Here is a 26,153-nt window from a genome sequence, read left to right as displayed (position 1 = left end):
AGCCCAAGAAGAAAAAAGTCTGTCACTATTTCCACTCTTTCCCCTCTACATGCCATGAAGTGATGGGACCAGATGCCATGATCTACATATTTTTAATGTTGAGTTTTAAGTCAGCTTTTCCACTCTCCTCTTTTACCCTCATCAAAAGGCTCTTCAGTTCCCCTCACTTTCTGCCATTAGAGTGGTATCATCTGCTTATTTGAGGTTGTTGATATTTCTCGCAGCAATCTTGATTCCAGCTTGTAACTCATCCAGCCCAGCATTTTGCATGATGTACTTGGCATATAAGTTAAATAAACAGAGTGATAATATATAGCCTTGTCATACTCCTTTCCTAATTTTGAACCAGTCAGTTGTTCCATGTAAGGTTCTAACTGTTGCTTCTTGACCCACATACAGGTTTCTCAGGAGCCAGGTAAGAATGATCTGGTATTCCTTCTCTTTAAGAACCTTCCACACTCTGTTGTGATACATACAGTCAAAGGCTTTCATGCAGTCAATAGAACAGAAGTAAATGTTTTTGGGGAATTCTCTATGATTCAGTGAATATTGGCTATTTGATCTCTGGTTCCTTTGCCTTTTCTAAACCCAGCTTATACATTTGGAAGTTCTCCATTCAAGTACTGCTGAAGTCTAGCTTGAAGGATGTTGAACATAACCTTACCAGCATGGGGCTTCCCTGGTAGCTCAGTTGGTAAAGAACCCACCAGTAATGTAGGAGACCCCAGTTCAATTCCTGGATTGGGAAGATCCCCTGGAGAAGCGATAGGCTACCCACTCCAGTATTCTTGGACTTCCCTTGTTGGCTCAGCTGGTAAAGAATCCACCTGCAATGCAGGAGACCTGGGTTCAATCCCTGGGTTGGGAAGATTCCCTGGAGAAGGGAAAGGCTACCCATTCCAGTATTCTGGCCTGGAGAATTCCATATACTGTACAGTTCATTGGGGTGGCAAAGAGTTGGACACGACTGAGCGACTTTCACTTTCTTTCACTTTACTAGCATAGGATGTGAGCCCAGTTGTATGGTGGTTTGGTGTCTCAGATGGTAAAGAATCTACCTCCAATGTAGGAGACCCAGGTTCGGTCCCCAGGTTGGGAAGATCCCCTGTAGAAGGGAATGGCAAGTCACTCCAGCATTCTTGCCTGGAGAACTCCTGGGACGGGGAGCCTGGCAGGCTATAGTCCACAGGGTCACAAAGAGTCGGACATGACTAAGTGACTTTCACTTTTGAACATTTTTTAACACTGCCCTTCTTTAGAATTAGGAAGAAAACCGGCATTTTCCAGTCCTGCGGCCACTGGTGAGTTTTCTAAATTTGCTGACATATTGAGTGCAGCACTTTAACAGCATCATCTTTTAGTATTCTAAATAGCTCAGCTGGAATTCCATCACTTCCACTAGCTTTATTGGTAGTAATGCTTCCTAAGGCCCACTTGACTTCATACACCAGGATGTCTGGCTCTAGGTAAGTGACCACCCCATCATGGTTATCTGGGTCATCAATACCTTTTTTGTACAGTTCTTCTGTATATCTTTGCCCTCTCTTCTTAACCTCTTCTACCTCTGTTAAGTCTTTACCATTTTCATCCTTTATCATGCCCATCCTTGTCCTCTATCATGCCCATCCTTGCATGAAATGTTCCTTTGATATCTCCAATTTTCTTAAAGAGATCTCTAGTCTTTCCCATTTTATTGTTTTCTTCTACTTCTTTGCATTGTTCATTGAGCAGTATAAAAAGTCAAATGTCCTAATACATTACTCTAAACAGTCATGTAAAGCCAAGGAAGTAAATAATTAACAAAGCAAATTATTAAATATAGGAAAATGAGCTTTTCAAAAGCTTCCTAGAATTCTTTAGTCTACTGTTGAACTTTTAGCAAAAATAATTTGGATAAGCTTTAAAGTTTAATAATAAACACTAGTCTTATATAAAGTGATTAAGTCAAAGTAGTTTACTTCAAATATAGGAATTAACTACAGAAGTGGAATGTATAGATTATTTAGGGAATGTTGTTTGAGAGGACAGTGTTCTCATGACTAAGTCCAGTGTATCCTGAATCCTCATGTTATTTCTTTCTATCAGGGAAGACAGTTTTCCAGACTTCATGCTTTCTTCTGGATCAAGGGGGATAAGGGTATGGGGGTTGAACTGACATCGAGGCTCCCCCAAGATGCCAACTCTGTAGAAAGAATTATTGGTATAGATGAATCTTTGCTGAGGTCAAAGACTAAGGCATATGGCTGTGCTTTGTATGTGTATAAAGCTAAGACTGATAAACACACACACACACACACACACAGATTTATGCACCTATTTTTTTTTTAAGCTTTCCCTATTTCTATGAATCACCACTGTAGTCTTAAATATGGGTCCAAAAACTTGACACCTAGCAAGATTTCATACATTTCCCAAAGATTATTCTTCTAATGGGAAAACCTCAGTCTTACAAAGTCTGCTATTTACTTCACCAAATTAAAACTGTCTGAAGTCTAGTATAACTTTCTAGTTTTTTTCTAGCCTACATGCGTACACCAAGAGCTGATCTGGAAAGAAAACAGATGGACAGGAGCCAGGGATGGTAGGAAGAGTGTGTTTCCACCTTTGTTCAACTTTCTGGCAGAAGCACTATGTCTGAGCCCCTGCCCCTCCTGGGTCCCAACTAGGAAGTGACACACAACACTCCGTCTCTCCTTCCTCTCCCCTGGGGCCACTTACATTGGCATGTGCAAAGAGTCCAGAGTTTCCCTGGGCTCTTGCATCTGGGCTGGGAATTTCGCACCTATTTGGCGGTACTTTTTCTCAGAGACATTCTGAGCTTTCTCTCTGAGAGAGGGCAGCAGAGTGGACATGACTGGAGAGCGCATGTTAATGGCTTTTTTAATCGCTGGGCGTTTTGCCATCATTCTCCTGGCAGGGAGAAGCAGGGATGACATTCAGGTCACATGATCCTGTTTCCTAGCAACGTCCTTGAACTTAGGAGAGTCAAAAGGTCATACCTGAATTGTACGAAAGTCATGCGCTTCTTTTCCCCTCCTGACTCTTCATCCTCACGCTTCCTTCGAGGAATGTTGAACATGTTGGAACGAAAGAGCCTTCCTATTTCTTCCTCAATCTCTGTGAAGTGTTGACGTCGGAAGACAATCCAGGCTACGTATGTGCAGAATGTATAAAAGGACTACGACAGACACAGACAAGAATCACAGTCCACAGCTATGACATGAAAAATGACATGGGAAACTCCTTCTATGGAACACTGCTAAGGAGATGCAAACCAAGATGAGCCACTCTCTCCACATGCCTGCAGAGCTGTGGGAACTTATACACGTCCTCACTTTTGCAGGAGGAAAATCAGACCAAAGATTTAAGGAATGGCACACAGCTTATTAGTATCCTTTCTAGAAGATATTTACTAAATATATGTGCCTGAAAAATAACTATTGGTTATTGCTATACTTCATGTTTCATGTCAAAGAGCAGAGTCCCCAAAGGTAAGTGACTCACCTCAAAGAATTTCCAGTCTTTTTGTGTATCTGATATTTTTCCCCTGAAATAAAACAAATTATTTTAAAAATAATTTTAAAAAAAAATTATTTAAAATTATTTTTTTTTAAATCCCTTCTTTGAAAGGGAAGTTCAATATTTCAGTGATCTAGGCAATCCTTTATCTTCAAAAGGCCTCTTTGCAGATTATTACCAATGGTCTCATAACTATTTACTCACATAAATGCTATCAAAAAGGCACTGTGAATGAGTGCCAATGTCTTTTTCTTCAACTTCCCAGGTTACCCAGATCAAAAGCCCTAGTGTTTGGTTAATCAATATATCCTGTGATAAATCATAATGGAAAAGAACATGAAAAATGATGTTTATGTGACTAAATCACTTTGTACAGCAGAAATTAACACAACATTGTAAATTAACTACACTTTATTAAAAAAATAAAGTGGGACTCATAAAAAAAGCTAAATAAATTAATAGAAATTCAAGATATACACAATCAGTATAAATTCAGGATAAACAAGCCAACGAGGAAATGTATTCTTCCAAATATATCTGGTAAAGTGTATGTTAGGGAGGTGAGGAGAGGGGAATGGTGGTGAAGAGGTAACACAAGGCATTAGTAGGAATGGAAATAAAGAACTAGAGACTGAGTTTAAAATAAAGAAAAAAATTCTCAAACAGCGGTTATGGCTATTGGATGCAAAAAGGATCAGAAACAAAACAGACACAGGTTGATAAGAGCGTAATCCAGCAGAAATATACAACCCACAAATGTGACTTAAAACCTTCTAGGAGCCACAGTAAAAAGAAACAGGTGATATTAATTTTAATCATATATTTATTTTACCCCCAAATATTATCATTTCAATATGTAATCAATATTGTAAATTATCAGTGAGCTATTTTATTCACTTTTAAACTTTTTGTACAGTGCATATCTCACACTTACAGCAGTACTAATGTGGATCAGCCACATTCCAAGCACTCAGTAGCCGCAGGCGGTAAGTGGCTGCCACACTGGTCAACAAAGAGGCCTTACACTCGCCTGTGAGGGTGGAATCCAAAGGAAAGAGGGGGAAGCCAGGCTGTTGGTAAACTCAGAGGCTGTCGTGGTCTGTTATATGGTTTCTTTTTCCTTCCTGCTAAATGAGACTCTTAGCTCTAAACCAAATCATATTTTCAGTCATTCCTGAAGGGGTATAAAGCCTAGAGCCAGACATATGGGGTTCTGGGCTGGGGAGAGAAAAAAAAAACTGTGTTCCCACTAGGCCCTCTTCTGCCTTAGGTTTAAAAGATGGTCGAGGCCTGCTCTGTACAAGGGAAGAGAAATTTCAAAGGCATGTGCTTGCGGGAGGGAAAAGAGGCCTTGGTGCAAGTGACTGAAGGTAAGGGTTGGGGAGAAGGACTTAAAGATGACTTAAGCACCTGAGCTTCAAAGAAACCCCTTTGTCCCCATTCCCATCCCCACCGCCAGTCTCTTTGGTCACCGGTCAGGGGACAGCTGCACTGACAGCAGAGGAGGAGGGCATACCTTCCAGGGTAGAGGTGGGGTTGGAGCCAGAATTGGCCATAACCAAAGATCAGATCCAGTTCTATGGGTTTGTGCCATTTGGGGGTTTTCTTACTTATCCCGGAAAACACAGAGCGGTTTTACTCAACAAGTTCATCAAAATTTTGCTGAAGATTTTGTAATATCAGGATTTCACAGCAGTATTTAGAACAGAAAGACATGTCCTCCTACTTCTCAAGAATCATGAAAGCACTAAATTAACAGCCGCTAAATTACTGGTTCTACTGACATCTTTATCTCCAGAGATAAACAGTAGAAGGTGTCTAGTCCAACATTAAGTATGCACACATTAGAAAGAAAAGTCAGGAAATACACAGAAGAATAGAAGCTTCTTCACAGCAGGAAGAAGTTAAAAGAATGATATGTTAAAATCAGGTCATAACTCATAACTGGCAAAAACATTGTCCTTATCTTCTCTAAATAAAAACAACCAAAAAGAGCAATAGAAACTTCATGCAAGGATACAATCAACTCCCATGTCCAATTAACAACTTTTTCTGGTAAAGTCACGTTATAATCTGTTTTACTCAATATTCATTGTTCAGCAATTTGGCCTATATAAACTTTGTTATGTGAATGAGGGTAGTGAGCTAAAAAACTGATTATTCTCCAAAGCAGGTGACATTGCCCACAATGGCAGAAAGACCAACATTTCCAGGAAATGTACTGAGGCAATCACTTATAAACATGAGTTCTTTTAAAAGTTTGTATAAAAAAATACAATGTAATAAAAATGTACTTAAAAATGTTTTTTAGAGTATGTGTTTTTTTAACCTTGTCATAGACAGAATGCGTCTTTCCCCCACTGTAATTCATATGTTGAAGCCCTTAAAACCCCTCCAAAGTGATGATAATTGGAGATGGGGCCTTTGGGAGATAACCGAGTTTAGATGAGGTCAAGAGGATGCGGCCCCATAATGGTATTAGTGTCCTTTTAAGAAGAGGAAAAGACACTAGGGAGCTGTCTAGATTTGTTACATTTTCCCTTTCAACTCCAGTTCCAGTTCCTATGGAATATTGTTCTTTACAGCATTGGACTTTACTTTCACCACCAGACACGGCCACAACTGAGTTTCTGCTTTGGCCTAGCTACCTTATTCTTGATAAATCTAGACAGTATATTAAAAAGCAGAGAAATCACTTTGCTGACAAAGGTCCGCATAGTCAAAGCTATGGTTTTTCTAGTAGTCATGTACTGATGTAAGAGTTGGACCATAAAAAAAGCTGAGTGCCGAAGAACTGATGTTTTTCAACTGTGGTGCTGGAGAACACTTTGGAGGGTCCCTTGGAGAGCAAGGCGATCAAACTAGTCAATCCTAAAAAATCAACCCTGAATATTCCTTGGAAGGACTGTTGCTGAAGCTGAAGCTACAATACTTTGACCACCTGATGCGAAGAGCTGACTCATTGGAAAAGATCTTGATGCTGGGAAAGATTGAAGGCAAAAGGAGAAGGGGGCAGGAGAGAATGAGATGGTTAGATGGCATCACCGACTCAACGGACATGAATTTGAGCAAACTCTGGGAGATAGTGGAGGACAGAGAAACATGGAGTGCTACATCCATGAGGTGGCAAAGAGTCAGACATGACTCAGTGACTGATAACAACAACAACAAAACAGCGCAAATGAACAAAGTTACTTATATAAAGATATTCAATGTAAAAACAGTAAGCATAAAAACTGAAACTACACAAGTGTGCACAAGAGGAAAGGTTAAGCAAACTGGTACATTATATGACAGAATAACCACAGTTGCTATTCAAAGTAGCAGGTGAGATTATATAAGCAGAATACTAGAATAAGGTTCATAGAAAAAAAAACGTGGAACACAAAAAAGTATATACAATACAAATATTGGTATTTTGAAAAATGTGGGGGAATGTACGGAAACAGAAATTATGTATCAGGTTCTTTGCCAATAAAGTTTAAAAAAATTTTTAAAGTCTGGCCATGACCAGAGACGGGTCTTGAGCCTGTTGTGAAATTAGTACTGTTGTGATGTTGTGAATGTTGGTAACGTTGTGAAATCAGAGAGGGAGATTTTGGGTTAAGGATTGGAATTTTCTCTCCTGTGATCCCAAACTTTCCTGTGATACGACAGTTTAAATTTTTAATTATATTAGTTATTATAAACTGTCATCCTAAGGTAAAAAATATCCTTCCACAAATGGGGTCATTTTACTACTCCTAGCTTACTCATACCCACAACTGTTTCTGAAAGGCAAGCAGCATAAGGGCAGAGGACACACCCAATACCCCTTCAACACTGGCCCAGCATTCGGCTTCTCACCCAACACAGCCAAGCAGCCTTTGTCTGACAACAGGAAAGCAAGATTTCATCGAGCTGATATAATTTGAGAGAATTTTTTTTTTAACTGTTCTTACTTTAATTTTTATTTGGAAGATAACTGCTTGATAATATTGTGTTGGGTTTCTGCCATACAACATTGTGAATCAGCAGTAAGTATACATATGTCCCCTCTCTCTTGAACACTTGTCCCTGCTCATCCCACCCCTCTAGGTCATCAGAGCGCCAGGTTGAGCTCCCTGTGTATACTGCAACTTCCTACTAGCTATCTATTTTACATATGGTAATGTATGTTTCAATCCTATTCAATCTGAAAGACATTTTAAACCCAAGTGGTAGCAGGCTGTTAAAATATCTGTCACACCTGAAACTAACACAGCATTGTAAATCAACTTTAATTGAAAGAAAGAAAAAAAAATCAGCTGAGATTCTTCCTAGACTCACTTGGCTCTCTTGAATACTACATCACATGAGTTTGGGACAGTCTCAGTTGAGCCCACTTATTCTGTACAACAAACAATAAGTCTTTCTCAAGGGTACCCAAAGTCAAAGTTAAGGGTCGTAAGGATGTGGATATACACACAAGTGAAGATCTAAATGAGTGCTTACTTTCCGCAGCTCATGTGATGCTTATCAGGCATTCCCAAGCCCAGGACGAGGACACAGTACTTCTGTGCCAAGTATTTCTGTGCTGCTTCTAACTTACTGATAATCACTTCCATTTCTTTTTTCTCTACAAGGCCCCTGAAAAGAAAAACAATAATTTGGATTAATTTGGTAAATGTCTTTATCAACTAGTGAAAAGTCAGAAGTATAAACTATTTCGAAACAGAAGTGAGTAACACATCTCACTTATCATTTCTTTTTTTTTTTTTACTTGAGCTGCGGCAGAGGAAGGTCCTCCAAGTCCTTTGACATTTATCATTGTAATCAGCATCTCAATTTATGCCGAATATTATTAATTTATTTATTTTTGGTTGCACCGAGTTTTCGGTGCTGAACACGGGCTTTCTCTAGTTGCAGAGGGTTACTCTTCCATTGCAGTGGCTTCTCTTGTTGCGGGGCACAGGCTCTACAGCGTGGGCTCAGTAGTTGTGGCTCATGGGCTTAGTTGCTCTGCAGCCTGAGCGATCTTCCCGGATGAGGGATCAAACCTGTGTCCTCTGCATTGACAGGCGGATTCCTATCCAGTGTACCACTAGGGAAGTCCTGAGTATTAATTTTTTAAAGATTCTTTATATATTGTGCTATGTACTCCTGAGTGTTCACTGGAAGGACTGAACTCCAATACTTAGGCCACCTGATGTGAAGAGCTGACTCATTTGAAAAGATCCTGATGCTGGGAAAGATTGAGGGCAGGAGGAAAAGGGGCCGACAGAAGATGAGATGGTTGGATGGCATCACGGACTCAATGGATAGGAGTTTGAGTAAACTCCAGGAGTTGGTGACGGACAGGGAGGCCTGGCGTGCTGCAGTCCATGGGGTCGCAAAGGGTCAGACACGACAGAGTGACTGAACTGAACTGATGTACCCCTAATTTTATACGCAGACAGTCCTAATTGAGAACAGCTCAACTAACAAATTCCCTATCCTAGTTTCTGAGGCAGTGAGCAGCCCACTTTGCTGCTGTTTTGCTATAACAGCCATGGAGACTTTTCTCCACCTTAGCTTCTTGAGGGTTTTCTGACGTTACTACTATGTTTGGGGGCTCAATGTTTGAACTGCTCAACGTTTGCCCACCCTCAGTTCTGGGAACTTTGGCATCAATTAGAATCACCTCCCTGCTTCCCTGTAAAACACAGCCCCATCCAATTGAATTGCAAATATACTTTCTAAAAGACAATCTGTTTTTAGGTTACGGCATGTCTGAAGCCTAACTTTAGAAGCTTCGCAGTACAATCTAGCAGGAAACAACATTGCCAACAATATATTCCAATGATTGCTATTGAAAGTGGCACTATCTTGTTCTTGCCCTTTTGTTTTCAGAAAGATTTAAACCAGATGAAACGCACTTTAAACAACAGGAACAGCATACTGCCCCTTCTGTTGCTAACCACTAGACTAACCACAGGAGGATAAGCTGTGGGGGGAAGGGAGTGGCTTTAAGGATAATATAGATGTCTCCAAGCACAAAACTTTATCACACATGGTGAGAAGGCCTGTGAGTCATCAGAATAACATGAGCTTCTGCAATAGATAAAAGTGGGTTCCAACTTTAAATGCCCAAATATCATATAACCCAACACATACTCTCCCACGAGCACCCCAATGACCATCACTCTTTCCGGCCTCCCTGTTTCCTTCAGAAGCACCACCTGCAGCCTTCACCTCTACTTTACCAGATCTGCCAATAGTTAATCTCTCCTGCTGCTGCTGAAAACAAAGCAAACCAAACAACAACAAAGAAATGGTTTGAAATGTTTGGGCAAATGGTTCTTAAGTCTTAATAAGTGTAAAAAACTTCACCTGGGGTAATTGCTAGAAGTCCAAATTCCCAATGCCAGCTCTTTCAGATTTTGGTTCCGTTAAGCCTGGGTAGAGCCTGGCATTTAAAACAAACCCAGGTATAATCCTCTGGAAAAAATTTTGGTAATAATTTCAAGTGCCACACAATTGGTCCTAAGTTTTGATCCAACAATCTCTCCTGTAAATTTCTTTTTAAAAAATCATCCAAAGTTAGGGGAGAAATGTAATACATGAAGATATCAATGCAATTATTTATGTCTATCAGAAAACCTGGAGACTCCAAAAATATATAAAATAGAGGGATAATAGGAATAGTAATACAGGCTATAGTAACACAGCCAGTTACTGTTTAAGATCTTGACAAGGATCTAACATATGAGTTCCTGTGGGATTTAAGCCAGGCACCAAAGTCTGTGCTGTTATCACTATATTACATTGCTTCTTAACAGGCAGATTTATAAGTCACTAACATATAGTGGCTTGAAGGAACATTATGCTACCATTAAAAATTATAATTATGAAGCTTGTAACAACTTGAAAATATGTATGATGTTTGAAACTGCATACATAATTGAACCTTTGTTCAGAAGCTATAAGTCCTAATTACAAATGGATAACCTTAGCAACAGAAAGCCAATCTGACTAGTAAGGGATGAGAGCATACCACACAGACATAGACTGTGGAGTTAAAGAGATGTGCATTCTAGTCTCAGCTCCACCACTAACTTGGCAGGTAACGTCCAGCCAGCTATTTAAACTCTCTGAGCCTTAGCTTCATCATCTGTAAAATGGGGATAAGACTTCTTCTTCGGGAATGAGGTCTTTTATTCATCTAAGATCATCAAAGTGTATCTTTGATATCTTTCTCTATCTCTTCCTGCTCTCCTGTCACAGGTTATAGGCTTTCCTTCTAAGTGCCAACCACTAGATTAGGATAAAATGCATTATCTTATCTAATCTGGACAATAACTGAAAGTGAGTGCTACTATTATCTCTATGTTAGACCTCATTATTTTGACTGAAATTAATTTTTAAGTTATGCACAGATATCTCAATTTAATTTGCTTCAATTATAATAAATAAACCAATCAACTAATGGAGACTTGAAAATGAAGTTATGCTTTTTTAGAATCACACCACAGAACCATTACTTTTAAGGCTTGAACTTTTCAGTCATTCTGTAACTGATTCCTTCTATGAAAATATACAAATATCACTGAAAAAAAAGTGAGTGTTAGTCGCTCAGTTGTGTCTGATTCTTTGCAACCCCATGGACTGTAGCGCCCTCAGACTCCTTTGTCCATGGAATTCTTCAGGCAACAATCCTGGAGTGGGCAGCCATTCCCTTCTCCAGAGGATCTTCCCAACCCAGGGATTGAACCCAGGTCTCCTGCACTGCAGGCAGATTCTTTATTAGCTGAGCCACAGGGAACCCCCAACCAAATATTAGTGGGTTCTATAATTTTAGCACATTTCTAAAAATAACTAAGAAACCTTTCTTCTCTGTTATCTATTCTTACAGATTAAGAACTGAAACAATGTCTCTGGCTTGAGTAGCAATAACCTGCAGAATTTGAAAACACCATACAAAATAAAAGCTAATATGCTACCAAAGTCTAATAAATTTTGTCTTTGGAAACAGTAAGACTTCTCAAAGTTTCTGAGCCCACAGCTGGCTTGAGTCCCTCTGCTACCATAGAAACACTTCATGATCTCTGGCTGCTCTGGTGGATGTTGCATATTATAATGGCTTTACTGGAGTAGCAATGTTTGAATTATTTATTTGGTTCCTCAGAAAACTGCTATCCCAATACATTCATCTGTCCACAAAATGTTTCTCAGGCTGCTTGTTTATGTGCAAGGATTTTGCATTTTGAAAACATTCCACAGCAACAAACTGATGACTCTTATCCAGCATTCCTAAGAGCTAAATCATTGGGTTGGTTCCATGCGTACTGGGGAGGGCACTGGGAAAGTTTCATGGCTTGCAAAGGTCACCATGCCTGAGAGGCATTGTTCCGCTTGGGACACTGAGTTCCCAGATTCTTGCCCTGTATAGCTCTGAGCCACCTCCACCTAAAGTGATTAAATTCTTCATAGGTAGCCTACGAAATCTTGTTTCCTTCTGTGATGTGGAATATCATTTGGCTCATACCTATTAATCTTTTTTAATTCTTAGTTTTTTTTAATTAGATGCTTACAAACCCTTTAGCAAGAACTTTGTAAGCATGAAAAACAGAAATAATATCTATATCCACATTGTTCAATATGGCTGAGAGCCACCTGTAGCTGCTGAGCACTTTGAGCAGCTAGTGCTCAGCTATTCCTCAATTCCTCTGAATATTATAAAACAGACCTTATTTCAAAAACTTGCTAAATAAAAGTAAAGTATTTTAATAATAACTTCCTAACACTGACTACAAGTTGGAATGATTATATTTTTGAGTCATTGGATTAAATAAAATACCTTGTTAAAATTAATTTCACCTGTATCTTTTTGCAATTTAAAAATACAGCTATCAGAAAAGTTTAAATTACGTACATAGCTCTCAAAAGTTGAGCATACTCTTCTATTGGGCATTGCTGGTCTATATTATTTGGAATATTTCATTAACAGAATACCTGTCTGAATTATTCAGTGAGCGTTAAAACTGGAGAACTCCTCCCTGTAAAATGTTTAATAATAATAAACATTTTATTTTTTTATCTTATAAGAGAAACATTAAATAAACATTTTATCTTAATAATCCAAGATTTCTCAATTTCCATCGTCTCTTTAGCCTACACAAAAGTTAGTTCTAATACTGGCAGTGATAAAGCTTTAAAGTGCACTATGGGGAATTTCCTTGTGGTCCAGTGGTTAGGACTGGTGCTTTCACTGCCAGGGCCCTGGGTTCAATCCCTGGTGGGGAACTAACATCCTGGAAGCCCCAAGGCTTGGCCAGAAATAAATAAATCAATTTTTTTAAAATGCACTATAAAATTCTACTTACACCATATAGCTTTTGGGTTTCTTTTCCTGTGAGATTTTTTCCAAGTAATAATATAAGTAGTACAACAATGCCATAAGGAAATTGTCAAGATTCTTATTCCTATGAGGAGATTAAAATGAAAATAATGTCATTAAAATAATGACAACATATTTCAATCATGAAGCTAGTCATAAAAAAATACATGGGCACACAACACAAGAATAAGTAGACACACATGTCAGCATACCCATCACACAACTAGTTTACATTTAAAATTCTACATACTATAACTGTTGAAAATATAAGAAATCTGACTTTTGTAAACAAAACTTTTTAGGAGGTCACAGTTGAATTACAATTTTGCTTATCAGTTAGTTTTCATTTTAAAAAAGTTTTTATACTATAGGTAACTTTGTTGTTTAAAAGATGTACACAAATGTACGAGGTAAAAAGACTCTCCCCTCGCTCTTTTGTCACCATCCTACTCCTTAATGGTACCCACTGTTAAGAGTTTGGCATGAATCCATCCTAACCTTTCTAGAGCACAGACAATCACATATGAGGTCCTCCCCTACCAACACACACACATATGCATGAATATATGCCTGAATTTTTTTGGTAACAAACGGGGCAATGCTGTATACACAAGTCTTTGCAACTTGCTCTGTCCCTTATCTGTGTAGGATGGACCTCTTTCCATGATACCATGTATAGATTTTTCTCATTTTTTTAAACAGCTGGATAAAGTATTCTGTAGCTCATAATTTAACTAATCCTGTACTGATAGATATTTAGGTTTTTTAAAAAATATAGACATTGCTGCAGTAATCATTCTCATAGCCACATTTTTGAGTAACTTCCTAGAAGTGAAAATGCTTTACAGAAATCTGTAAAGTTTCATAAGTTTTGCTCTCTAAAAAGATTGCATTGATTTACAGTCCTACGTCATTTGTTTTAAAACTAAAAGCCTTTGTTTTCTTTCCAAATATTCTTACAAAATTTTTGCTGCTTCCTTTCTAGCCCCAGATGGAAATGTTTACTGTGGCATGCTTTCCTTAAGCATACCTTGAGAGCAAGATGAAGATGAGCAGTGCAGACTTTTTTTCCCATGATATTAATAATTACCTGTCCTAGGCTGGGTTCTCTCAGAAACGTGCCATGAGACAGATGTGAGAGTAAGTAGTTTACTTGGAAGTGATCAGAGTAAACATCAGTAAGAGAGCAGAGAGGTGAGATAGGAAAGGGGTGCTAACAAGTTCACTATCACTGTGTAGTTCAGTCCCATGGGGGACTCTGGGAGACAGTGTAGAAAACTCAAGAGTTATCCTGACAGGTGGAAGGTGGGCTATTTATCTGCCAACTCTCCCTCCAGCACGTCACTGACTGGAGGCTGCTTCTGGGACGCTGACACCCTAGTGCCCCAAGCTTGCCCTGTAGTCTGGCTGAGTGTGCTCCTGCTATAGAATAAAGCATCAGGCAGAGACTCTCAGATGTTTCCCATAAATGGTCTTCACTGAATGCTGAGGGAATCTGAGGGCGCTCCCACAGTTCAGGATACCCATTTTCCACCTGCGGTTGCAAGTGCAGCTGTCACGTGGAGCACCTTCCACAAACAGCCACCTGCGACAGCAGGACTTCCAAACTTGTATCTGAGGAAACTGACGCTTAGGAAGGACAAGAAGCTGTGCCAGAGTCACACACCGAGTACTTGGGGCTGCCAGACATAACTAGTGGAGAACACTGATCTTCCGAAAGTGAGCATACCCTTTAACTAACATACACACAGTGCATACTCATTGGAACTCTGACAATATGCTCTCCATACTCCTTGACTTTATTTTGGGCTCCTGTGACCTGACTTTTTCTCCCTTTGGTCTCAGTCTTTGAAACAGAATCCTGAGAGGATGGCTAGCACAGAGCCAGCTCTTTCTGCTAAACTCAGATTTTTCATCATTTATCAGATGGAATGACTTCAAAATAAAAGATAAAGGATCTAAAACGTCTCACAAGCATTACATACCTCATAAACGTTGTAAAGGAACAGATACGCGGCATCTCGGTATCTTGTAGCAAAAGCAAAGCCACAACTGAAGGGAGAGAAGATGGACAGTTGAAAGAGGGACAAACTGCTGCCTTAGAGGCTGACACCAGGGAACATATGTAAGGATGATGACACAGTTACTCACATTTAGCATCATGCAGTGTAACGTTGCCCTGCTGACTTCGTTTCTCTAAGCCTCTGGGTGACTTATCGTCTCTTAGAGCAAACCTTTTATCTGTCAACCTGTTAGGGGATATGACAGTCTCTAGTAGTGCTTTAAATTTTTTTTTTAATTTTTGGCTATGCTGGGTCCTTGTTGCTGCAAGGGGTTTTCTGGTTGCACAGAGCAGGGGCTACTCTCTAGTTGCGGTGAGCAGGCTTCTCATTGCCATGGCTTCTTTCGTTGGGGACCATAGGCTAGGGCATGCAGGCTTCAGCAGTTGCAGCTCATGGGCTCAGCAGATATGGCTCCCAGGCTCTAGAACGCAGGCTCAACAGCTGTGGCACACGGGCCTAGTTGCTCCACAGCATATGGGATCTTCCCGGATCAGGGATGGAACTCGAATCTCCTGCACAGCAGGTGGGGTCTTTACCACTGAATCCCCAGGGAAGCCCTTTAGTAGTACTTTGAAAGGTTTTAGTTGTATTTAATCTATCCTGAGGCACAGAAAGTATTTACTATAAAGTAAGAAGACCCTGAGTGTTATGCGTGGGTTTCATTTAATATAGGATCATTTTGGAATATATTTTATTAAACATTGTATATACTGTGCTAGGGATAGGAGGAATGCATACTGCCTGACATAAAATGAAAATACCAATTTCACCCAAAATAGAACATTTAGCTCATCTGTTTTTGGCATATCTATCGTTTTCAATTCTTTTTACAAGTATAAGAAGCTGAAAATCCATTTGTAGCCAAATTATCACAAGGATACTCTATTGGGATGACTAGCTCCTATCATAATTGTGAAATAGTGCATGTTCTTTCCTTGATGCGTATTTGCATTTCAACTTAAGATGATGGGAGTGATATTTTCTTAAGAGTTTGTAGAGGCTTAAGCCATTCTGCTAAGAGGCGCTATTAGCAACACTGCCATGGTGGTAGTTAAGCTACCTGTCTGAAGCTGGACCATCAATTTCAACAAAGTGAACTGCTTTGCCTTTCTTTCCTCTTTCCTTGGATTCTACTGCAGGTGTAAAACTGTAATAGAAATGAGAAAATTAGGAACTTAATCTTTTTTGGGAGAAACTAATCAGAGCATTGCCACAGCTCATGGAAACTTAGGACTGATACGTATTGTGAGTGTCCTGGAGAGAATCAGAGGCACATCCACTCTTAATCCATGTATTCACATGCAGAACAACCACCTAGGAAAAAATGAAAAGATCGGACTTTGCATTCAGTATCTACGTATCACTAGCCCCCAGAATACCACCATAAACAAATCATTTCATCTGAAAATCCAGCTGTAACCTCACAAGAAATAGAAGGCTTGTGATCGATTTGGAAGGATTTTTTTGATTTACTGAGTACTTGTTACATGCAAAGTGCTTTGAAGTATGATCTTATTCAATCCTCACAGCAACTCTATAAGGAAAATATTGCTACTGTCACAATTTTTCCATTATGAAAAAGACTGAAGTTTAGAAACAGATTAAGTAAACTGATCAAGATCACTTAGCAAGTGTCAGAGCCAGAACCAGGGCCAGTTCTCTAGCTACAGAGGCATGTGCTTACCCACCAGGCAGTCCTGCCTCCCAAGCAGGACTCAGTTGTCATCGCTGTGGACTCTTCTAAAAGCTTGATTATCTCTAAGAAGGTTTCAGGACCCTTTACTTAACTCAGGGTTTCTTAGACTCTTTAGTTTGTGAACAAGCATTATTGAGCAGTAATGGGCCTAACAAACAATGGACCACAATTAAGCAACAATAAATATATACTGAGGCCATACTCTGTGTCAGGCATTGCTGTAATATCAAAAATAAGTGTTGTCTGACAAGAGTGTCCACTTTCACTACTATTATTCAACATAGTTCTGGAGGTCCTAGCTACAGCAATCAGAGAAGAAAAAGAAATAAAAGGAATCCAGATCAGAAAATAAGAAGTAAAGCTCTCACTGTTTGCAGATGACATGATACTGTACATAGAAAACCCTAAAGATAGTATCAGAAAATTACTTCAGCTAATCAATGATTTTAGCAAAGCTGCAGGATACAAAATCAATACACAGAAATCATTTGCATTTCTATATACTAACAATGAAAAATCAGAAAGAGAAATTAAGGAATCAACCCCATTCACCACTGCAATAGAAAGAATTAAATATCTAGGAATAAACTTACCTAAGGAGATAAAAGAATTGTACACAGAAAATTATAAGACACAGATGAAATCAAAGACGACATAAACAGATGGTGAGATATTCCATGCTCCTGGCTAGGAAGACTCAATATTGTGAAAATGACTATACTACCAAATGCAATCTACAGATTCAATGTGATCCTTATCAAATTACAATGGCATTTTTCACAGAACTAGAACAAAAAATTTCACAATTCATATGGAAACACAAAAGACCCCAAATAGCCAAAGCAGTCTTGAGAAAGAAGAATGGAGCTGGAAGAATCAACTTTCCTGACTTCAGGTTATACCACAAAGCTACAGTCGTCCAGACAGTATGGTACTGGCACACAAACAGAAATATAGACCAAAGGAACAAGATAGAAAGCCCAGAAATAAACCTATGTACCTATGGGTACCTTATTTTTGACAAAGGAGGCAAGAATATACAATGGGGTAAAGACAGCCTCTTCGATAAATGGTGCTGGGAAAACTGGACAGCTACATGTAAAAGAATGAAATTAGAACACTTCCTAACATCATACACAAAGATAAACTCAAAATGGATTAAAGACCTAAATGTAAGACCAGAAACTGTAATACTGTTAGAGGAAAACATAGGCAGAACACTCAATGACATAAATCAAAGCAAGATCCTCTATGACCCACCTCCTCGAATAACGGAAATAAAAGCAAAAATAAATAAGTGGGGCCTGATTAAACTTATAAGCTTTTGCACAGCAAAGGGAACTATACGCAAGGTGAAAAGACAACCCTTAGAATGGGAGAAAATAATAGCAAATGAAACAACTGACAAAGGATTCAGTTCAGTTCAGTCACTCAGTTGTGTCTGACTCTTTGTGACCCCATGAATTGCAGCACGCCAGGCCTCCCTGTCCATCACCATCTCCCAGAGTTCACTCAAACTCACCTCCATCGAGTCGGTGATGCCATCCAGTCATCTCATCCTCTGTCATCCCCTTCTCCTCCTGCCCTCTATGCCCCCCAGCATCAGAGTCTTTTCCAATGAGTCAACTCTTTGCATGAGGTGGCCAAAGTACTGGAGTTTCAGCTTCAGCATCATTCCTTCCAAAGAACACCCAGGGTTGATCTCCTCTAGAATGGACTGCTTGGATCTCCTCGAAGTCCAAGGGACTCTCAAGAGTCTTCTCTAACACCACAGTTCAAAAGCATCAATTCTTCAGCGCTCAGCAAAGGATTAATTTCCAAAATATACAAGCAGCTCATACAACTCAATGCCAGAAAAACAAACAACCCAATCAAAAAGTGGGAAAAAGACCTAAACAGACATTTCTCCAAAGAAGACATACAGATGGCTAACAAAGATATGAAAAGATGCTCAACATTGCTGAAAATCAGAGAAATGCAAATCAAAACCACAATGAGATATCACCTCACACTGGTCAGAATGGCCATCATCAAAAAGTCTACAAACAATAAACGCTGAATAGGGTGCAGAGAAAAAGGAATGCTCTTGCACTGTTGGTGGGAATGTAAACTGATACAGCCACTATGGAAGACAGTATGGAGATTCCTTAAAAAACTAGGAATAAAACCACCATATGACCCAGCAATTCCAATCCTAGGCATATACCCTGAGGAAACCAAAATTGAAGAAGATACATGTATCCCATTGTTTGTTGCAGCACTATTTACAATAGTTAGAACATGGAAGCAACCTAGATGTCCATCAACAGATGAATGGATAAAGAAGTTGTGGTATATATACACAATGGAATATTACTCAGCCATAAAAAAGAACACATTTGAGTCAGTTCTGATGAGGTGGATGAACCTAGAACCTATTATACAGAGTGAAGTGAGTCAGAAAGAGAAAGATAAATATTGTATTCTAACATACATACACGGAATCTAGAAAAATGGTATTGAAGAATGTATTTATAGGGCACTGGTGGAGAAACAAGACACAGAGAATAGACTTATGGACATGGGGAGAGGGGAGGAGAGGGTGAGATGTATGGAAAGAGTAACATGGAAACTTACATTACCATACCTAAAATAGATAGCCAATGGGAATTTGCTGTATGGCTCAGGAAACTCAAACAGGGGATCTGTATCAACCAAGAGGGGTGGGATGGGGTGGGAGATGGGAGGGAGGTTCAAAAGGGAGGGGATATATGTATACCTATGGCTGATTCATGTTGAGGTTTCACAGAAAACAACAGAATTCTGTAAAGCAATTATCCTTCAATAAAAAAATAAAAACATTCTCTGATTACAGTCAATGCACAGACTCTCAGGATTATTAGGAAATGCTTAATAGGAAAACAGAAAAAAAGTCTTTTAAAGACCAGTAGGATGCGGTTCCTGCCTTATAAAGAGTGTATTTTCTAAGAGAATTGTGGTGTCTACCAAATACATTAGTTTGGCAGCCATTGTGGATTATGATGTTTATTTTTCTGCCTGAAATAATGCCACATTGATAACATGACCTAGAAGTTTAATCTCTGCCCACAGTTACAGGTCTCTTTGTTAAGTTTAAGTGTAGATATAGTAGATAGCAGCACTTTCCCCCAGACTTTAATCATTCTCTAAGCATGCACATACACTCTTACCATATCCTTGTCAACATAAGTTTTGAAACAACTTCCTTTACATTTTTTCTGGCATTGGTTGCCCACAAAGTCATAATTTTAGAGAAATACCTGCCATGGGAATAATAAAGTTAATCAGTTTGGTACTTTCTTCTTCCAGGAGTTTTTGCCAACATCCTGGCAATATTCAGATGGAAAACTAGGTTAGAATCTAAAAGCATGTATATACTTTTAAATATGTCACCTCAAGGGAATGACTTTTTTCTTTTTTTTTTTTTCAGAACATTGGCACCAAGTTGGTTAGCGGATGATTCCTGAACTTTTCATTCTTTCTTGTCCTCTTCTTATCACTGGTCTCCATGGATTGGGTACTTAGGGGGAGGGAGTGCTGAAATACTGAAGGAATGGTGAAAAAAAAAGAAGTGAAAGGATACCAAATGGTGATAGTGGCTATCTCCAGAGAGAGAATGGGGATTGGATAGGACAGAGAGGGGGTATGGTGATGAAGGGAGCTATCTTCCCCAGCTGTATGCTTTTGTATTATTTGAGGTGTTTTTTTTTTTGTAATAACAAGAATTTGCGTCATGTGCATCCTGCCATGTCTGACTCTTTGTGACCCTTTGGAGTGTAGCCTTATAGGCTCCTCTGTCCATGGGATTTCCCAGGCAAGAATACTGGAGTAGACTACCATTTCCTCCTCCAAGAATAAAAAGGATGTATTGATATATTACCTGCATACCGTAAAAAATGTTGATAGAGGTACAGAGGAAGAAACAGCATGTGGTCAATACATTCTATTGACAGACCATTTAGATAGTCTTCAACAAGATGGTCAATTCCCCTAACATTCAGACATTTTCTAACAGCTCTGTGAAGTCCATTCTGCTTGCTGGATATCTAATGTGCAGCATTGATATTAATATAACCACCTTAAACAAGAACACAAAACTGTTTTCAGTTTTCCCTTGGACCATCAAAGTGTTTTGGGCACTTATAAGCCATTGGCTGTTAACTGTCCCCCCAGGCTAAAGAAATTTCAAGTCACCAGCCCTTCCCAGATTCTCTTCTCTAGAAGATGAGAGAACACAGAAACACCCAATCTCAGTTAATGACAAATGAAACTGTTTCCCTCCTAACCTTGTTTCAGATCCATCCCTACAATTCAACATTTCTTCCCCTATTAGTTTGCCTGAGTTAAACTGGAGATGAGAGAGCCTTATGGTAAGGAAAAGGACCCATTTGGGATCTTACAGATCAGGTCTGTGAACTAAGTCAAGTGAACTTAGAATTATAAAGTCATAAGATCATAGAATTTGGGGTTAGAGGACATCAAAAAGATCATCCAGTACATGGATGTCGTTTTACTGATGGAGAACTAAGGCTCAGAGAGGCTGACCATGTCTCAGCATCTGAAACTTGTGGCAGTGCATGCCCTTAGCCAACAGTCTGACATTTACTGCTAAACCGTCATCTTTGTTTTTATGACCTCTGGACACGTAACACCTTCCCACACTTGCCTGAGTGGTTTTTAACTTGACTAAAGTCATCCTCTGGTTCAGATGGTGAGATGGATTCCTCCTTGTGAGTGTCCTGCCATAGCTCTGAAAGCAGCCTATGCTCACAGTGCTTTTGGAATCACTAAGCAGCAGCACTAGTAATAATTGAAAATTGTCCCTTAAATTGCACCTCTGATTGGCTCCCAAACCACAGTCTGACCTAGATCTATACTTTCTTCCAATCTTCACAGTTCCCCCTTCAATCTGGCAACCTATTTAGACCACGTTGTGTTGATGTGCTTTCCTGATATTTCTAGAACAATCATCTCATTTTCCTTTGCCCTGAAACAAATGAGAAAAAACAGTCATATTTTCTCCTAGAACTCATCACTAAGATGCAGAGGGTTGGACCACTCTTGGCTTCCACACCAGTTAGTTACTAGAGTCTTTTCTTAGGCTATGTTGAAAAATAAGTCCAAGGCTTCTGGAGGTGTAGTTTCCTGTGCGTCCTCAGGGGAGTCCATGACCCTAGCAAATACTCAGACAGGGGCTGATTCTCTCTCAGCTGGAAGAAGAAGGCACCTGAAACATGAAACGAAAGAACTACAGGCACTCTATCAGAGAGATGCATGTCTTGTGGGCCAACTCACCTGTGAATAAAGGTATTCCTTTTTGTAAAAGATTCTTTGATGTGGACCATTTTTAAAGTCTTTATTGACTTTGTTACAATATTGCTTCTGTTTTATGTTTGGATTTTTGGCCCTGAGGCATGTGGTATCTTAGCTCCCTGACCAGGGATTGAACCCATGCTCCTGCATTGGAAGGCGAAGTCTTAATCACTGGATAGCCAGGAAAATCTCCAAGGTATTCCGAGGGAATAAATAAGAAAGAAATGGGCATGCAAGCTGATGAACTACGCAATGCCCTCATTTACTCCTCAGAAGGCATTAATTTTCTGAATAAGGTAACTTATAATTAACAAGGCTAAGTAACTTGACAAATTATGACCACCAAATTAGTAGCAGAACCAGGATTTGAACCCAGGTCTCCCTCCAAACTACTCACCATGGTCTTTTTCCTAAGAAATAATGACCATCCTTTCCCTGCCCATTACTGTGTCATTTCATGCATAGAGGTAATGGGTATACTGCTATATTCGGATACAGTTATCCTCCTCAGGGTATAATCTGCAAAGGTCAGACAAACTCTGCCTGGGAATAGGCCACTACTTCTCTGAAAGGAAGAGTCCCAGTGTCATTCATCCAGGAAAGATGCCAGGAACTGCAAGGTGGGGGAGAGGAAAAGCGGTCTTCTTCTTTTGACCTGAATCTGAGAGTACCTAGATGTCTATGAACTCCTGTTGGCTAGTGGGTGTAAAAGGTGGCCTATCTACCCTAGGTGGAGGGAGACCAAAACCATGGAAGAAATTTCCAAGGTCTTAAATTGATGTGCTAGAACTTGAACACTCCTGAGATCAAGCTGTTACTGTGCAAAGCAGATTATCTGGGTACATGACACTCCAAATTCCCTCCCACAGCCCCCATGTCCTCAGTACAGTATGCACTTGTTCAGTGCATTTGGTGAATGCCTACTCTGTGAAATTCTGGAGATGGTTTCAGGGATGTGAAGATGATTAAGACAGTTCCTTCCACTGAGGGCTTACAGTCTATTGGAGGGAGATACTGTTTAAAGTAGAAAGGACTTTGGCATCAGATAAATCTTGGTTTGAAATGTCAGTTCTGCTGTTCTGGCTGTGTGACTTTGGCTTAAATGCTTAATCTCCCTGAGCCATGTTTCTTCATCTATGAAGTGGAGAGGAGATATTAACACTCACTTTTCAAGGCTGTCTTAAGAATCAGAAAAATATGCAAATGCCTGGGACATAACAGGTGCATAGCAGGTGGTGGCTAGTCTTGTTAGTTTAGCAAAACACTTTTAACGGAGTCAATATTTCCCCAGTGGAGAATTAAAACTAGTTCTAATCTTCCCTAGCAGCTCAGTTGGTAAAGAATCCGCCTGCAATGCAGCAGAACCTGGTTCGATTCCTGGGTAGGGAAGATCCGCTGGAGAAGGCATAGGCTACCCACTTCAGTATTCTTGGGCTTCCCCTGTGGCTCAGCTGGTAAAGAATCCACCTGCAATGAGGGAAACCTGGATTCCATCCTTGGGTTGGGAAGATAATTGGAGAAGGGAAAGGCTACCCACTCCAGTATTCTGGCCTGGGTCACAAAGAGTCAGATGTGACTTTCACTTTCTTTCTTCTATTCTAATAATTTTACCTTGTAAAATTTGCTGTCTATTGCAGCAGGTATAACATGATGTCATTAATGTAAAACTCTATTTCTATAACTCAAAAAAGCAATTTTATAAAATAGTTAATAATACAGTGTTAACCAAGTAGACCTAGATTTAAAACATCTGAGCTGTGTGATATGACCAAGGCTGTTAGCATTCCTCATACTTCTTACCCCTTTGACATCAGTTTCTTCATATGTAAAAGTGGATTAACATGCAGCTGTTTCAAAGAGTTGATAAACTGATTAGCACAGTTTCTGGTACATAGGAAACAGCTGATAAATGTCATCAGAAAGTGATATCTGGAAGGCTGCCAAAATAGTTATCTCTAGATGGTGAGATTTCAGGAGACATTCATTTTATTCTTTGTACTCTTCTGTATTGCTTGAATTTTTTTTTATACAAACACATGTAATTTCCATAAAAGCTATAATAAAATTTTGTTAAAATTTACCTTCTGAATTCAAGTGTTTTGGTTTCATCTTTCCAGTACCACATCCCTAATCGCAATCCCAATTGCTGTAAAATGAAATGATTGCAGCAAAAATAATTAAAGGTTCAATTTAAAATCAACATGTCATAATGAACTTTTAACAATAATTCTCACTAGTTGCTCTTTAACGCTATAGAGCCTTAAACTTTCTTTTTTTTTAACTTGATGCCAGGATTTTAAGTTATTATTTCGGGGTGTAGTTTCAAGTAGACAGTAAGGGAGGAACGTAGGGGAGAAAGGAAGGAAGGGAAGGAAGAGCGGAAGGCTAAAAGCCTGCATCACCTCAAGGCTCACCATAGCAATTTACCAATTGGGACTTAGACCACAATAAACTGGTGCCCAAGGCAGCCCCCATCTTTCAGAGGGGCTACACCTGTTGTAACCCTGATCCAGGCCTTCAAAAGCAAGCCAGCGTACTACAGGTTCGCACTCTCCAAGGCTGCGTAGCTACCAGCTCGGAGCCTTTCCTCTCCGGGGATCCCAGCCGGACCGAGCAGGACTGCTTCCTCCGAGGGTTTCTTATTTTGCAGACAACCCATCAGAGGTGGTGAGGTAGAAATTTCCTACATCTGGATATCAGCGTGGGGAGCCGGAATTCAATTCTGACCGTTTGCTGAACATACCTCCATCATCTGGTTTATTGTAGACCACTTTGCCCAGGTTTCGTCGAGTGCGCCTCGCCCCAGGCTACGGCGGAGCCCCGCCCGGGGAGCGCGGAGGGCAAGACCGCGGCTGAGGCAGTGGAGGGCGCCGCGGCCCAGCCACCGAGCCCCGTCGGGCGCCGGAGGTGGGCGGGGGCCGCGGGGTGGGGTCAGCCGAAGGGGCACTTACATCCTACAGGGCAGACTGCGAGTCCAACCGCCGCCGCCTCGAATAAAACTCCCCAACAGGACTCATGGTCTCTCGTTGGCCGCTTCAGAGCGTCGCCTGGAAACCGTGACCGGGGGCGGGGCCGGGGCCGGGGCCGGGGTTGGGGGCGGGACCCTGCTTCCTACGCCGCTGCGGCTGATGGACTTAGCTCCCGCCTCTGGGGACACCCTGGGCTGCCTCGGCGCGCTGGCGTCTCACTACGAAGCTGCCCGAGGGTTTTTTGCTTAGGGGTCAGTCCTTCGTGCCTTGCCACCGAGAAGCCAACCACGTCACTGGCTTTGTTTTGAATTAGAAAAACTAGATTCAATTCCACAGGGAGGCTCCCTTTGTTCCCAAGTTTGATAGCACGAAATGAAGTTTAAATCCAGGTTAGAGAAACAAAATCCAGGCTGGGACTAAATTGATTGGGACGGGGTCGGGGGTGGCGTGGCGTGGCGAGTGGCGCAACCGTGGAAATCAAGGTTTTTGATGTGGAAGTCGTTTGAAGATACCCAAATGATCGGTGTTTGAGGATTTTTAAGGAGTGCTGCGATTCATGGGGTCGCAGTCGGACACGACTGAGCGACTGAACTGAATGTATGTAAAGAATCACCCTGAATTAAAGTACTGAGAATTAATGTTGCAGAAAGCAAAGAACCTTGGTTTGTGTCAGTGGGTATTCAACGGTGTCTCTCATTTGTGTACAACTCTTTTGCAACCCCCCCCATGGACTGTAACCCATTATGCTCCTCTGTCCATGGGATTTCCCAGGCAAGAATACTGGAGTAGGGAGCCATTTCCTTCTCCAGGGGATGGAACCCCCTCTCTCCTGCTTTAGCAAGTGGATTCTTAACCACTGAGCAACCTGGGGAAGTCCACGTTCAACTTCATTCCTGCATTTACTTTTCAAACCATGTGTCTTGTAATTTCTTCTTGCAACTGAGTTGATATGCAGATTGTTTGGTATTTTCCCCCTTCTAACACTGATGGTAAGCAATGCTAAATGACACTATATGACTGGGAATGCCTCATATTCTGCTTTTGTTTTAGCCCCACAACTTAATTAGCATTAAATAGATGGTCAGTAAATACCTGACTTTATTTTCATATAAACTTATGAATCCCACATTGGTGGGATGATGGGTAACACCCATTTATTAGTTGGTTTCTTTTTTTTTTTTCGGCTGCACCCTGCACACATGTGAGATCTTAGTGCCCCAACCAGGGATTGAATTTGA

At 40.4% G+C, this 26,153-nt stretch overlaps 1 protein-coding gene across 1 annotated transcript; it reads right to left on the bottom strand.

Annotated features, from left to right (window-relative positions):
* Positions 1–1,998: 1,998 nt before the first annotated feature.
* Positions 1,999–24,963, bottom strand: PPP1R36 (protein phosphatase 1 regulatory subunit 36). The gene is given in 11 exon segments (XM_052647171.1): positions 1,999–2,182; positions 2,719–2,910; positions 3,000–3,178; positions 3,505–3,547; positions 7,993–8,127; positions 12,843–12,941; positions 14,842–14,908; positions 15,008–15,105; positions 15,980–16,066; positions 24,028–24,092; positions 24,898–24,963. Coding segments are annotated over 11 exon segments (1,215 nt in total).
* Between the last annotated feature and the right edge of the window lie 1,190 nt (positions 24,964–26,153).

Source organism: Budorcas taxicolor, chromosome 10 (assembly GCF_023091745.1).
Source record: "Budorcas taxicolor isolate Tak-1 chromosome 10, Takin1.1, whole genome shotgun sequence".
NCBI lineage: Eukaryota > Metazoa > Chordata > Mammalia > Artiodactyla > Bovidae > Budorcas > Budorcas taxicolor.
Note: the sequence above shows the minus strand (reverse complement) of the source record. Positions and strands in the feature narration are given on the sequence as shown.